Consider the following 15,005-nt stretch of genomic DNA (forward strand, 5'->3'; position numbering starts at 1 on the left):
CGACGTGGGAAAAAGGAGGTTCCCGAGTCTCCTGGAAGACTTACACTTGAAGGGTAGGGTAAGGAAACGCGGAAAAGTCTGGACAGGATCGCTACACATGCCCGAGACCTCAACCATCACTAAGGCCCAAGACTCAGGAGGGCCAACCTAGAAAAGAAGGCACACCACAGCATCCCAGGATAGTGTCCAAGACAAGGAGACCAACCGGTCCTGGGCCCCAGCAGTCCAATCAGACAAGAGCATACTGAAGCAACAACCCATCAGAACGGAAATGGAGGTGGAAACAAAAAAGGGAACCCTGCTGGGACACCCAGGCTCTGAACACAGGAAGGTTACTCCAGAAGACCGTGGTGTCAGTGTAGTGCAACTGACACCATCAAGGGAACACACCCTACCAGGGAGCGTGTGCCGAGGGGGGAAGGAGAGCAATGGCAGGACCCAAACGACAGATGGTGGCTAGGCCGGCTGTCGCTGAGCCATACATGAATGAATAAACCCCCCTACAGAGGAGAGCGACATGCCTATATGAACAGCAGTAGATAACCAAGAAACAGGAAGAGAGCCAGGCTGCAATAGTGGGCAGTAAGCACACAAGCAGACAGTGCAAAGCTCTTCCGAAAGCTTTCAGCGAAAAACAAGGGCCCAGCCAGATACCCCACCTATATAGTGGGAAGAGAGAGATGGCTCCATCTCGGCATTAGAAAGTGCCCAGCTAAATAATCCCCTTAGTGGAGGGGAAAACAGGGGTGGTCGGAATGAAATCCAGGCACTGACCATGCCAAACCCCGATTCCCATACCCCCGTGGAAGGGAAATTGTAAAGTGCGCCAGGGACTGTAGGAGCAAGGGAACACCACCCTACGGCAACGGGACAAAGTAATGGGCGGACGTAGCCCCCAGGAACTCTGAGAGAACATATTGAAGAGCCAAGTTGTGTCCCCAGAGGGATCAAAATCCTGGACACTGGCTGGGCAAGATGCAGAGACGTGACTACAAATGCAAGGAAGAAGCACACACACACACCCAGCAACCAACAGCGTTGTGAGGAACACCCCAACGGGGTGAAAACCTTGGGCCCGATGGGCGCCAACGGAGCCAGTCTGATCGTGTGTAAGGCAACAGAGCAGTCACCCTTGCCACCCTGCACAGGAATCCAGGAAGATACATGGAGGCATAGGGGGAGCACTGAACTGATGACGCCCCACCAGGCCCCATGCCAGAACAGGTGTTCAACTGTTGCGGACCTGTGGACACCAAACTACAGGAAGGCCCAAGGCACACCCCATCCAACAGAAGGAGGGTGGCGATTACACGTGCAGAGGGACATGGAGACCTCACGATAGTAGTGGGGTACCAAGACTGCAAACACGAAAGAAACCGCAGACATCCAAAAGTCCGGCAGCATGGAAAACAGTCTCAGCACCCAACGGTGTTTCACAACCGTGCCCCTAGCAGCCAACGTGGAACCCTTAGAAAGGGGAACAGAGGGAGCTCCTGTTGCTGTGATAGGCCATGGAACCTGTAGGAAATGTCCACATCCCATCTCCTAATAGTGCCAAACACCAGAACTGCTGCCGCAGATGCAAGAGATGAAGGAGGTATGTGGGACAGGAAACAAGCAGACACAGTCTGATTGGTATAACAGGAGCAATGAACCCACAGAGACACACTGTGTGGAACTTCACATGGAAAGAAAGTCACCTGGCTGCAGTTGCAGAAGCGGCAGGAAAGGGAGAGGTGATCTGGTGGATTAGAAACCATGTAGACACAGTCTGGCTATATGGCATAGGGACCATGGCCACACCAGGTCCCGCATCCAGGTCCCGTCTGGTTGATTGGTAAAGGATTCTTCAATGCACAGGATCCTTCCTTCGAACCCTCCCACAAAAAGTGGGGTACCGGAGTGTGCAGCCGAGCTAACGGGCAACCTGGCGGTGCCGAAGACCCAGCAGATGAAGTCTGGATGGCTGGCATCAGTACCATGTAACTGCAAGAACCCACATCCAGATTCCTCACACAGACAGTGAGGTACGGGAACCTGGCCATGCCAGCGGCAGCCCTGAGATGGGAGACCGACGGCGGCAGAAACCATCTGGCTAATTGAGAACACTTCCAGGCGCTAGTGAAAAGGGGGCGACAGCCAGATAAGCGATCACTGTGCCCCTCTGTCGCATGTGGGAGGGAAGGGAGGCCTAGGAGCCATGGATAGTATCCCCGCCGCCATGAGAATGGGGGAGGCTGAGGAGCCGTGAATGGTATACCCATCCCCCCCGTATAGGGTCCATAGGACACGCTGGGTCACTCCTTCGTATGCCTCGCACATCAGTGAGGTACCGGAACTCCAGCCACAGATACATCAGCTATGTTATGAGTGACAGGCGGCAAAGGCAAACCACGCAGATCACTGTCTGGCTTACTGGTATGGGTCCATAGTACACAACCGTCACTCCTGTGGATATTTCGCACTAGCAGTGGAGCACCGGAATCCAGCCACGGATGCGGCAGCTGCGAGATGAATGATAGGCGAGACTACTGTCCAGCATATTGATATCAGGTCCAGTCCCTGCCCAAACAAGGACACTTCCAAGGAGACCTTGCACTGGACGTGGGGATCCGGAGCACTAACCACGGATACGGCAGCTTGTGAAGGAGGGAATCATATTGTATGACACGCCAAGAACACCCCCTTGATGGGTGACCAGCGGACATTACAGAGGGGGGAACTGCAAAAACGATTTTAGCGTCCGCGGGGAATGCCAGTGCCAGTGTCATCCATGGTAGGGGGGCCATATCAGGTCCCGTACGAGGCGACGGAAGCAAATAAATTGGCCCCCATATGCACTCCCTAGAAGAAACCCAGCAGATATTAAACTGATAAGAACAGATAATAGTTAATGGATATCACAAGAGGGACCCATAGAAATTGAGAGTACAATTCAAAGAATGACCACAGGAGAGTGACTGAGTGACAGCAGTGGAGAGCCAGGGGACAAGAGCGGGATGGCCGGAGGAGCTGCCGCCGGGCTGCTGCTATGGGAGCAGCTAAGGGAGCCACTCCGTAGTGCCGCCGACCCCCCGCAGTGGGGGAGGAGCGTTGCTGGAAGAAGCACCAAGGTAAACGGAAGGACCCTTGCAGCACGCGAACCTGGAGTGGAGGCACATCTTTACCTCCCGGTTCGCACGCTGGCTCAGGAAGAAGGGCAGAGCTACATGCCGCCATTGCCCCAAGGACTCCCGCTTCTGCTGCATCTCCAGCTCTCGGCAAGTTTCTTCTCTTGCTGCGACTCCGTGATCTTAGCCAGCGCCGGAGCCACCTACATTCCAACTGGTCTGTTGCAGACTCGCCGGCTCTCCCCTAGCTCCTAGCATATGCCAGGAGCCGCCAACGCCTCACCTCTCGCCAGCGGTGGCTCCGTTGGAATGCAGGTGGCTCCGGCGCTGGCTAAGAGCGCGGAGCCGCAGCAAGAGAAGTGCTGGCAGCTCCCAGCATGAATAAGATAGCAGTGTTAACCCCTCACTGCCTGGACCCTCACCCTAGTTCCCATAAACAGCCCTAGAAACAAGGTACTACAGCTAGTTCGTCGGGGGGGGGGGGGGGTAATGGGGGGGCATACTTACCTCAGTTGCCACATACTCACCACTTGACGGCTTCAGCCAGCATTAGGCCACGCTGCCTCATACCAGGCTAAGATGGTGGGGCGAGCAGGGGCAGTGGGGGACCCTGACCTAGGGTACAACCTCCAGGCGCTGGCCGTTGGCGATAAGGGGTTGATGGCCCATACTCTTATGTTCAGTGCCCCTTTGTCGCAAATGGGGGAACAGGTAGCGCCACGCTACTGAACCCCCACCTGAGAAAGGGAAACAAAAGGGAGATAAGAACCTAATTAAACAGCCCCTACTAGAAAATAATTTTAAAAAAATCAGGTCTGGGGAGCTCCCAGACCTGTGTCTTGCCTCTTACTGACTAGCTAAAACTGATTACCTCACTTCCAGTGGGTGGGTATATCCTGCCAGGGAGGAGCCGACTTTTTTTTTTCTCCTAGTGTCAGTGCCTTAGTGGCAAGAGCATATACCCATCAGTCTAGGTGTCCCCCAATGAAGTGCGACCGAGAAATTGCAGTTTTCAATTTCCCCAAACATATTTGGTTGCGCCATACATTTTATGGTAAAATAAATGCTGTCATTACAAAGGACACTGGTCACGCAAAAAATAAGCTCTCATGTTGGTCTGTGGATGAAAATACAAGAGTTATGATTTCTAGAAGGTGAGGAGAAAAAAACGAAAATGCAAATATAAAATTGGCTGTGTCCTCAAGCCCAAAATGGGCTTGGTCTTTAAGGGGTTAAAAGTAATATCAGGAAGTATTACTTTACTGAGAGAGTAGTGGATGCATGGAATAGCCTTCCTGCAGAAGTGGTCACTACAAATACAGTGAAGGAGTTTAAACATGGGATAAGCATAAGGCTATCCTTCATATAAGATTGGGCCAGGGACTATTGATAGGATTCAGATTATTGGGCAGACGAGATGGGCCAAAGTGTTCTAAACTGGCGAAACATTCTATATTTCAATATGGGTGATTATGCATATTTTTTTTAAATGGATGATTGTCTTCAGTCATATTACTACCCTGCTAATATTCATTCTGGCCACATATGCCCTCCTAGTAGCATGGATGCTGAATAACATTATGGCCAGTATTCTGTACCTTTTTAGCACTATACTTGACTTCTGAAGATGTATGAAATTTGATGTAAAGGAGACTCCTTCTCCTTCCTCACCAAGTAAAATTAGGTGTATATGGAGGGACTGGCTATATAAAGTCGCCAAACCCCTTCATTTATAGCAGACAGTAAGATGGAGTGCCAGACCCATCAACAGATGATAACAGATGAAGCGCTCTGAAGACAGGTAAGTAGCCAAGGCGCCGTACAAGAAATCGGGGTGGGTCCCAGTGGTCAGACCGCCCCACGATCAGACACTTATCCCCTATGTTGTGGATAGGGGATAAGAATGTGATTAGTTCAGTTCCCCAGAGTACCCCATTATTTGTCCACTGACTGACAGATTACATCTTTAAGGATATATACACATGCAACAGGTTTACTGCAGAAATGTTTGACTAACATAAAGTGACATATTCGTATTCTTTTTGGCCCTCCAGAAAAGGACTTTATTACACTTTTATCCTGACTGACATGCAGATACCTCAATATATGCCTACTGTACTCATCCTGAGCTAAAATCACAATTTCTTTTCTATTGATATCCAAAAGATGGTTCATGTGTCTTTTAAACTTACCTGAATGGCTAAGGCCTCCTGCTGTTTTAGAGACTCTTCCTTTGCCTTCTCCAGCGCTGAACACATTTCTTCTCTTGCTTTGATTTCACAGCTTAGCGCTACCTCCTGGGCTTCACTGGCTTTGGTGGCATTAGCTTTGTGTAGTTCTGCAAGTTCCCTGAGAAAGATCCAGACATCAATCATTAAGGGTGCTTTCACACCACGTTTACAGCCTACAGCTGCTGGATCCGGCTGGGGGAGGGGAAAACCGTGCGCTCCTGTACCCCTGCCGGACCGATGCTGAAATCCATTGACTTTAATGAGCCGATAGGAGAGACAGTTTTACTCCAGGTGGCTCATTTTTTACCCATATCTGGTTTTCTGACCGGAACTAAAACGGTAGCATACTACGGTTTTAGGTGCGGTCACAAAACCGGATACGGGGCAGAAATGAGCCGAGCGGAGTCAAATAGGATTTCAGTGCCGATCCAGCTGGGGTAAGGGAGTGCACGGTTGTCCTCTTCCCCCAGCCGGATGCTGAAAACGTGGTGTGAAACCACCTTAAGAGAGCAATGCAAAAAGATTATATAAAGAGGCTACTAAGTAAAATGCCTTAACTTTGTGTTCGACATTGTATGTACACTTGTACACAACCAAAAGAAAGGAATTTTTGGGTCCGATAATGAAGCTTCGCACATATTGTTAGTCTATGGATAGTTTGGAGTTTTTACTAATAGCTGCTTCCTTTGCATTTTAAAAGCTAGCAACATACAGCCTTACGCATTTGTATGTTTAAGAAGTGTATTAGATGAAGTACACAGAATTAAACATTTCTGCAATCAGTTTTAATAAAAATTTTGTAGCTTGCATGTAATACAAAATGAAGTGGGATAGCGGACTCCACTGGTTCAGTCTGCATTTGAGATGCACATCTAAGCTTAATTTGACAGTAAAACCTCTTTGAAAAGACCACCTCTTTATCCAGAATAGATTTAAAGGGTTTATCAACCATAAGATGATTTTAGTATCTACCTGGCAGACAGTAATGGACATGCTTAGGAAGGATCTGCGCTTGTCTTGGGGCTAAATGGCTATGTTGTGAGATTACCATAACACTGTGGCTAGCTTTTTGTGACCTGGTATTTCTTTTTTGAGTTTTCTTCTTTGCCTACAAATCCCACACATCAGCCACCCCACCCAATAAACATAAATGAGCTACATCCATTTATAAGACCTGTGGTTTTCAATCAGGAGGGTACAGCAACCTGGGAAAAATCTGAGACAACAGTCATTTTGTATGCTGGTAAAAATAAATATTGGAGTGAAAATCACAGAAGAATTGTGAGAAAACCGTCACACACAGATACAGACACTATATTATGAATTACACTAACTTTACAGCCCCCGTAGCATAGTCAAATAAAAAAAAAAATCCTGGAATACCCCCTTTAACCACTTAAGGACCAAGGACGTACCGGTACGTCCTGAGTCCTTTCCCTTTCTATAACGCGGGGCCACAATGTGGCGGGTCGGGCCCGGCCTCTAACAACGGCCGGGACCCGTGGCTAATAGCGAGCAATGATCGCGGTGCCGCACGCTATTAACCCTTTAGATGCCGCGTCTTAAGTGAAAGTAAATCACTGCCGGTTAGCTCAGGGGGCTGTTCGGGATGTCCGTGGCGAAATCGCGGCATCCCGAACAGCTGTGGGACACAGACGGATAGGCGACAAGCTCCGTTTTGCACTGACTAGTGCTTCATCTGGCCATATGAAGCACTAGGCAGTGCAAAACAGAGCTTATTGCCTATCTGTACCCCCAACCCCCCCCCCCCCCCCCCGCCTGGGTGTCTGTCTCTCTCCCATATATGATTGTGAGTATAATGAATAAAGAAGTCCTGAAGACGTAAGATGGTGAGTGGCCGGCTTTCATTTCTCTTCCATTGATGACTGTTAAAGCAATTTTAACCAATTGCCGGTTTATTTCACAAAGTGCATACAAGAAATAAAAACACATAAAAAGTGGGCAATACTACACAAGACTGTCCGATACAAATGAATCCTGTCACTAATCCCTTCTTACCTGTAGGAGCTGTCGAGAGCCGCCTGAAGACTGCGGTTCTTTTCTTGGACTTCGTCCAGCTCCATCTGAAATCTTCCCACATCCTTCTCTTGTCTTTCCACCACACTGTTAAGCTTCCTGATGTTCTCCCGGTGCTGCTTCTCAACCTCTTCCTTTCCATCTAAAGTCTACACAAAAACAGAAAAGACACTACAAATAATATATAGCTTTCCACCAATCAGGTTATTCAACACAGTGGGAAGCTTTCCCATTGCCTACGATGAATGGACACTGCAAGCAACACCAAGCTAGATATACCAAGTAAGTCATTATTCAAGTATAGCTAAGAGTTAGAACCCACCTGTTTTAACAACTGCAATTCTTCCTCCAGCTCTCGGATCTTCTTTGTCTGTTTATTGATCATGTTCTCATGCTCCTTTTCTTTGGATCGCAGCTTCTTTATGATATTGGAGTTGTGCAGTTGTTGTTTGGAAAGTTTTTCACCTGAGTTATAATGTGTAAAATAAGTAAACTTATTAATATAGTCAGATAATGGTGAATCTTTTTATTGCTGATACTAGATTATTGACAGGGGCAAAACACTAGACAGCTTAAAGGGGTATTCCAGGCAAAAACATCTTATCCCCAATCCAAAAGGATAGGGGATAAAATGTCTGATGGGGGCCCGCAGCTCGGACCCCCGCAATCTTCCTACAGCAACCACATTCTAGGCGGAGCTGCGTCTCCAGTTTCGGAAACCTCCGGAGATGTGATGTCACGCCACGTCCCCCTCCATTCATGTCTATGGGAGGGGGCGTGGCAGCCACCACGCCCCCTCTCATAGACATGAATGGAGGGGGCGTGGCGTGACATAACGTCTCCAGTCCCGGAAACCCGGAGGTCTCCGAAACTAGAAACATGCCACACATAGAATGCGGGTGCTGCAGGGGGTGTACAGGGGTTCCAGCGATCAGACATCTTATCTTCTATCCTTTGGATAGGGGACAAAATGTTTTTGCCTGGAATACCCCTCTAACATAAAAGGATATCTGTCACCAGAGAGAACAGTTTAAGATTCTACAAAAGCGCTGATGCAACATTCCCTGAACTTGTGATCAGGGGCAGAAAATACATTTTTACTGTAAATAAGATTGTGTATATTTGGGCTCAAAATAAGTCTTGTTTTATTTTTTTTTTTACAATACATGCGTCCTAAATTCAACTTTATTATAATGTATAATATCAGAGGCCAATACTCCAGATATCAGACACAATTTCCCATTGATCCACTCACCTTCCTCAAGGAGGCCTCTAATTTGCTCGTCCTTTTCCCTCATTATCTCAGCCGTTTCACTGGACTTCAGTCTAGTAGCCAGCTCCTCCTTCATGGCTTTGATATCCTGAGAATGTACAAGTTATTATCATAGAGAAGTCATTCTTCATACATATAGGGAAAGGTTTATCAAAACCTGCCTAGAGGAAAAGTTGCTAAGTTGCCCATAGCAACCAATCAGATCACTTCTTTCATTTCTGAAAAGGCCTCTGAAAAATTAAAGAAGCGATCTGATTGGTTGCTATGGGCAACTCAGCAACTTTTCCTCTGGACAGGTTTTGATAAATCTCCCCCATAGTCAAAGAAACCGGCACGACCTACTTCTTAGACTGTGAACTGCCCAGATAAGTGTGTGGTGCTTAACCCTTAAGTTCAGTTTTAAAATTCCAACATCAATAGAGATTTGCTGTTTCAGGCGATCTCCGCCCTTCTGTAGAATAAGTCTGAAACTTATCCCTTATCCTTAAGAAAGGGGATAAGTTTACATATCCCGGAGTACTGCTTTAATTTACTGCTCCAAATTTTTTTAAATAATCCAAATTGTTCCGGGCACCACTGTAGCACTTTTTGTCAAAGCCTTGTGTTCAGCCTCTTTAAGTCAGAGGTATGCCTCCTATCTGAATATGGATTTTACAGAATGACCACATGACCACTTTCTCACCCCCACCTACCTTTTTGGCAGAGTCTCTTTCTTTACAGGCCAGTTGCGCCCTCCTCTCAGCTTCTGCTATCCGATGTGTGAACTCGTCTTTCAGCAATGACACGCTGCTACTTTCTTCTTTCATTCTAACAAGTTCACTGCAAAGGGAGGCAAAATAATTTGCTTACCTATTTTAGGTGCATTTTTAAAGGGTACCTCATCAAAAAAACTTTTGATATATTATAGATTAATGTATGCAGAATAAGTTTATAATTGCATGTTATTAAAAAATATGCTTCTTTCTATTTAATTTTCCACTTTGAAGAAATGACCACTAGGGGTCTCCCTACCAGTCCTGGCAGCAAGCATTTCAGACTCATGCTGGAGTCCTAAACACTATGAGCTGCCAGTCTGCTTTGTTCACAAAGGAGAACACTCAGAACTGCCAGCCTGCTTTGTTCACAGCCTGTTTGGCTGTGAACAAAGCAGGCTGGCAGCTCTGAGTGTTTAGGACTCCAGCATGAGTCAGAAATGCTTGCTGACAGGACTGATCGGGAAAAATACAATAGAAAGAAGCATATTTTTCATTAACATGCTATTGGAAAGTTATTCAACATTCATTAATCTAAAATATATCAAAAGTTTATTTGATGAGAGGTACCCTTTAAAAAAAATCAGAGCAGAATACAACTGTTTACTACAGGAAACTAAGCACAGTCCAACTAATCGGCTCAACGATGTTATGCCTGCTGCAGCACAGACCAATGTGGAAGACGTCCAGTATACTTGAGAGGGGAAAAAATGGAGGTACGGCGCAGTGCTCGTGTGAAAGTATGATTGATTAGTGTATTCAAGGACACATTAAATGATAAAAGAACACCACAAAGCGTTTTTCCTCTTGAAACGAGTTATTGTCTGGGGTGTTTACTTGTCTAGACAGTAACACGTTTCAAGAGGAAAAAACGCTCTGTGGTGCTCACTTATCCTGTGATGTGTCCTTGAATACAAAAAAAAGAGACAAGCATAGTTTTATATGGGCACTGCCCCGGATCTCCATTTTCCTTTCAACTACAGGAAACTGGTCAACCTTCCTAGGGCAAACATCCCCCTCATAGGGCCCTTATAATGCTAAGAATTTTTAGTATGGAAATTCCATATAGAAAATCTATGTGTGTCCATAGACCTAGTCATCTCATCGTATCTGTTTCTGATCGCCTACTAGGTTTGGGCCAACACGGGACCAGTTCTGATGGTAAACAGACATCTAGGAGAGATATCAGGCAGTCTATGACCTGCTTTAGCAAAAAGAGTACTCTCAGCATCCACATACACAAGTACTTACTCTCTAAGGTTGTCCAGAGTCTCTTCTAAAATTGCCTTTTCTTTGCTGACTGATAGTAGTTGGGATTCTCTCTTCTCCAGGCGGCTAGTGAGCTCATCAATGATCTGTACAGCACAAAGTGAGGGCACAACAAGTTTAGATGAAAGACAAGGGAAATTATAAAATCATTATCATTTTTTTCTTACTTATGAGTATACTCCAGTATAAACATAGCAAGGGATTTAATACTTTGAAGTAATCTGCCACATGTTTACAACGCTGGTGTCAGGTACTGCATGGAATAAGCTTAGTAGCTAAGCCCACTCCGTGACACCAAAACAAAAAAGAGAGATACCAGAATTGCTATTATTTTGTAATCAATAAGCTGTATACACTCCAAAATATTACCAATAAAAAAACTACACAAAGACAGCTCCGTTAACAGAAAAATGTTATGGGTCTTGGAATGTGGCACCTTCATTTTATTTATTTATTTTTGTAAAAAAAAGATAAAAATCTATAAATCTGGCATTATAAAGAAAAAGACCATCATTTACTTACCTCTCTATTTCCACCCTGACCCCCCATTTAGGCTCCGGTCAGCACCCTGATCTTTCTTTTAAGGCAGCCTCTGTGGTCGCGTCACGTGGCGTACTCCTGGTGTCACCGCTCAGTGATGGTAGAAGTATGGCACACGATTGCGGAGGTCCCTTTCTTTCTGCAGTGGTGACTTGTTGCCCGTCTCAAAAGGAAGATTGGGGTCCAACCAGAGCCTGAACATGTTAGCATGATAGAAATATATGTGCCAAGGGGTTAAAGGGAAAACACATATCATGGAGGGTTTTCTCCCTGCTTGGGACCTCCCTGCGAGACAAAAACCAACCTAGTCCATTTAGTAGCAAGAGGAGGCATCAGCTGGTATTGTTGGGGGTCACATTGACCAGTTTACTTATATGGGAAAGATTTCTTAAAACTGGTGCAAAAGAAAAACGGAGCAGCCGCCCAAAGCAACCAATCAGATTCCTGTTCTCATGTTTTAGGCTAGGTTCACACGGCCATTGTCTCCCGTCCCGAAAATCTCCTGTCATTGCTGCTAAACGGACCATAACAAAAAAAACGGATACAAACTGATGCAAAAAGATGCCATTAAGTGGCATCCTGTTGCATCAGTTTTTAATCCGTTTATTTTATTATTATTATTTTTCTATCTGGCTACTTCCATACACTTCTACTGAGCATGCTCAGAAGTAATAACGGATCAAAAAACGGATTGGAATAAACGGAGACATTAAAGGCTCAATTCGTTACCCAAAGACTTCAAAGTAAAATTTATAATTTCCGTTTCTATTAAAATTTTTTTGACGAGGGAAAAAAATACTGCATGTAATATCTTTTTCTCGTAAAAAACAAAAACAAAAACGGAACAGGAAGCAAACGGGTGATAAAGGATTGTAAAAAAAAATCCCACTGACATCAATGGGATTCTTTTACAGCCGTTTGCCACCCGTTAGAAAGATTATCAAGCGGATTGATGCCGGGCATTTATTAACGGGGGCAGACGGTAATGTAAACGAGCCCTTAGAAGTCCTTTGGAGAATAGACAAAGGGATCCAATCTGCTATGAGAATCCTTTGCACCATATTTCATAAATCCCCCCCCCCCCCCCCAATGAGTCTTAAAAGATAATGGATATAAACATAAGCCTAGTTGGACTAGTTACGTTTCAAGACACAAACAATGGAAATAACCACTGTAAGGCTGGGTTCCCACTACGTTTTCTCCCATACAGGAGCGCATACGGCAGGGGAGAGCTAAAACCTCGCGCTCCCGTATGCCTTCGTATGCGCTCCCGTATGTCATTCATTTCAATGAGCCGGCTGCAGTGAAGCGTTCGGTCGGCTCATTTTTGCGCTGTATGCGCTTTTACAACCGGTCCTAAAACCGTGGTTGACCACAGTTTTAGGTCTGGGGAAAAAGCACATACAGCGCAAAAATGAGCCGACCGAACGTTTCACTGCAGCCGGCTCATTGAAATGAATGACATACGGGAGCGCATACGAAGGCATACGGGAGCGCGAGGTTTTAGCTCCCCCTGCCGTATGCGCTCCCGTATGGGAGAAAACGTAGTGGGAACCCAGCCTGATAAAGGTAACATCATTTATTTTTACAAGACTCTTTTATGATGAATTTTACATGATCTTTGTTTTAAGAGTTTGGTTTCTAAATAAGGACTGTCTAGATCAGCGTTTCCCAGCAAGTGTGTCTTCAGATGTGGCAAAACTACAACTCCCAGCATGCCCGGACAGCCTTTGGCTGTCCGGGCATGCTGGGAGTTGTAGTTTTGCAACACCTGGAGGTAGCTTGGTTGGGAAATACTGATCTAGACCAATATTTCCCAGACTGTGGCTTTATCCAGCTATATCCTGATAGCATGTTACAGGATGCTACTCTGTGCCATTGTAACTTAGTAATAGTAATGTCAGGATTTCCTATAACAGGACGGGGTATGTAGCAGAAGTTGCTATTAAAAGGAGTACTCCGGTGAAAACCTTTTTTCTTTTAAATCAACTGGTGGCAGAAAGTTAAACATATTTGTAAATTACTTCTATTAAAAAATCTTAATCCTTCCAGTACTTATTAGCTGCTGAATGCCACAGAGGAAATTCCTTTCTTTTTGGAACACTGATGACATCACAAGCACAGTGCTCTCTGCTGACATCTCTGTCCATTTTAGCAACCATGCATAGCAGATGTATGCTAAGGGCAGCATGGTGGCTCAGTGGTTAGCACTGCGGCCTTGCAGTGCTGGGGACTTGGGTTCAAATCCCACTAAGGACAACAATAAATAAAGCATTATTATTATTATTATTATAATAACATCAGCAGAGAGAACTGTGCTTGTGATGTCATCAGAGAGCATTCCAAAAAGAAAATAATTTCCTCTGTAGTATTCAGCAGCTAATAACTACAGGAAGGATTAAGATTTTTTTATTAGAAGTAATTTACAAATATGTTTAACTTTCTGTCACCAGTTGATTTAAAAGTAAAAAGGTTTTCACCGGAGTACCCCTTTAACCATTACTTTTGATGACTGTTACCTTGCAGTCATAGGTGAACAACATTGGGCCTTATCTACCAAAAAGCAACCTTGTTGCCCATATCAAATCAATCAGAGCAAAAGCTTCTATTTCTTAAAAATAAAGAAAAAAAATTAAAGAAAAATAAAAAACCCTCTACTGCGATTGGTTGCTGTCATTCTGAAAAATGAGGCCCATTGTGTTGCAAAATAGTATTGTGGACAGATAGTGGTGTCCACTGCCTAGTATAGACAACTCCCAAAAATAAACAAGTAGATAAGAGGGGGGGAGAAAAAACTGTATAGGTGCTAATAAAACATAGCTTTTAATAAGTCGTCTAAAACACACTGATTTAAACAAAGTGATGTACGAATAGGTGACAAGGCAGGTGTCAGCCCTGTGACCTAAGGATAGACACTAACAAGGCTGTTAAAATTGCATGTAAAGGGATTGTCCCACAAATGCAGTAGCCCAATGTAAATTGTATGCTGCTGATAGATAATATAGATATAGTTGCTAGCTATGCCCAACGCGTTTCAGCACATGGTTACATGTGACCTCATCAGGGGCTAACTGGCGTAGAACAATACAGTTATTGTATATGAGAATTAATATCGGGGTAGCTCGATACAATAGCGACCCCAACAAAGAGCGTGCTGGATGTGATGCACAATACTCATTTACAGCATATAAATGACAGGACCCGGACGCAACCTGCAAGGAAGCACATAAGAACAATGGTCCTCAGTAAGCATATCATTACCAAAAAATAGTAAGGTACCTGTAAAGCAGAAGAGATAGTTACTCACGGTTATGGCGTCTATCTGGGATAAAACCTGACGATGTGTGTATAACCCGCAGTGGCGGGGAGCCTAGCTTCCGTGCCGGCTACTCACACACATGTCAGAGAAGAGCGGCGTCTGACGACTTATCCGCTTCCGGTCTAAGGTGGGCGTGGCCCGGCTAACGACGCCGTCTCCATGCCAGCGCCAAAACAATGGAGAGCGCGTCATCCGTCCCGCTGATCTCGCGGGGCGGTAGCACGGGCATAGTTAACCCTAGCCGACCCGAAGGTAAGTCAGTTACACTGTCCCAGGATAGGACAGGTAGGAAAATTAGCTTTAAATGGCAGCCCAAAAATACACTTTGGATATGTGAATTAGGGTAGGCGAGAGCCTAGCCAGACATTTATACTGAGTCCGATATTAGACATTGAGTAATGTATAACAGGGGAACAGTACATGGATTGGCACATCTAGGTAGTACAGATAGAGTAAAATTAAGAAATTTGAATA

The 15,005-nt window shown here is 45.4% G+C and overlaps 1 protein-coding gene across 1 annotated transcript in view; it reads right to left on the minus strand.

Moving 5' to 3' along the window:
* The window catches only part of TMF1 (TATA element modulatory factor 1), a 58,031-nt gene that overhangs the window by 20,474 nt on the left and 22,552 nt on the right, over positions 1 to 15,005 (minus strand). Inside the window, exons 3-8 of the mRNA XM_056524581.1 lie at positions 10,655 to 10,758; positions 9,344 to 9,470; positions 8,634 to 8,739; positions 7,701 to 7,843; positions 7,361 to 7,527; positions 5,303 to 5,459 (exon numbers count right to left, since the gene is read on the minus strand). Of these exons, the coding sequence (XP_056380556.1) occupies positions 5,303 to 5,459; positions 7,361 to 7,527; positions 7,701 to 7,843; positions 8,634 to 8,739; positions 9,344 to 9,470; positions 10,655 to 10,758 (804 nt within the window). The remainder of the gene's footprint in view (positions 1 to 5,302; positions 5,460 to 7,360; positions 7,528 to 7,700; positions 7,844 to 8,633; positions 8,740 to 9,343; positions 9,471 to 10,654; positions 10,759 to 15,005) is intronic.

Source organism: Hyla sarda, chromosome 6, assembly GCF_029499605.1.
Source record: "Hyla sarda isolate aHylSar1 chromosome 6, aHylSar1.hap1, whole genome shotgun sequence".
Taxonomy (NCBI): domain Eukaryota; kingdom Metazoa; phylum Chordata; class Amphibia; order Anura; family Hylidae; genus Hyla; species Hyla sarda.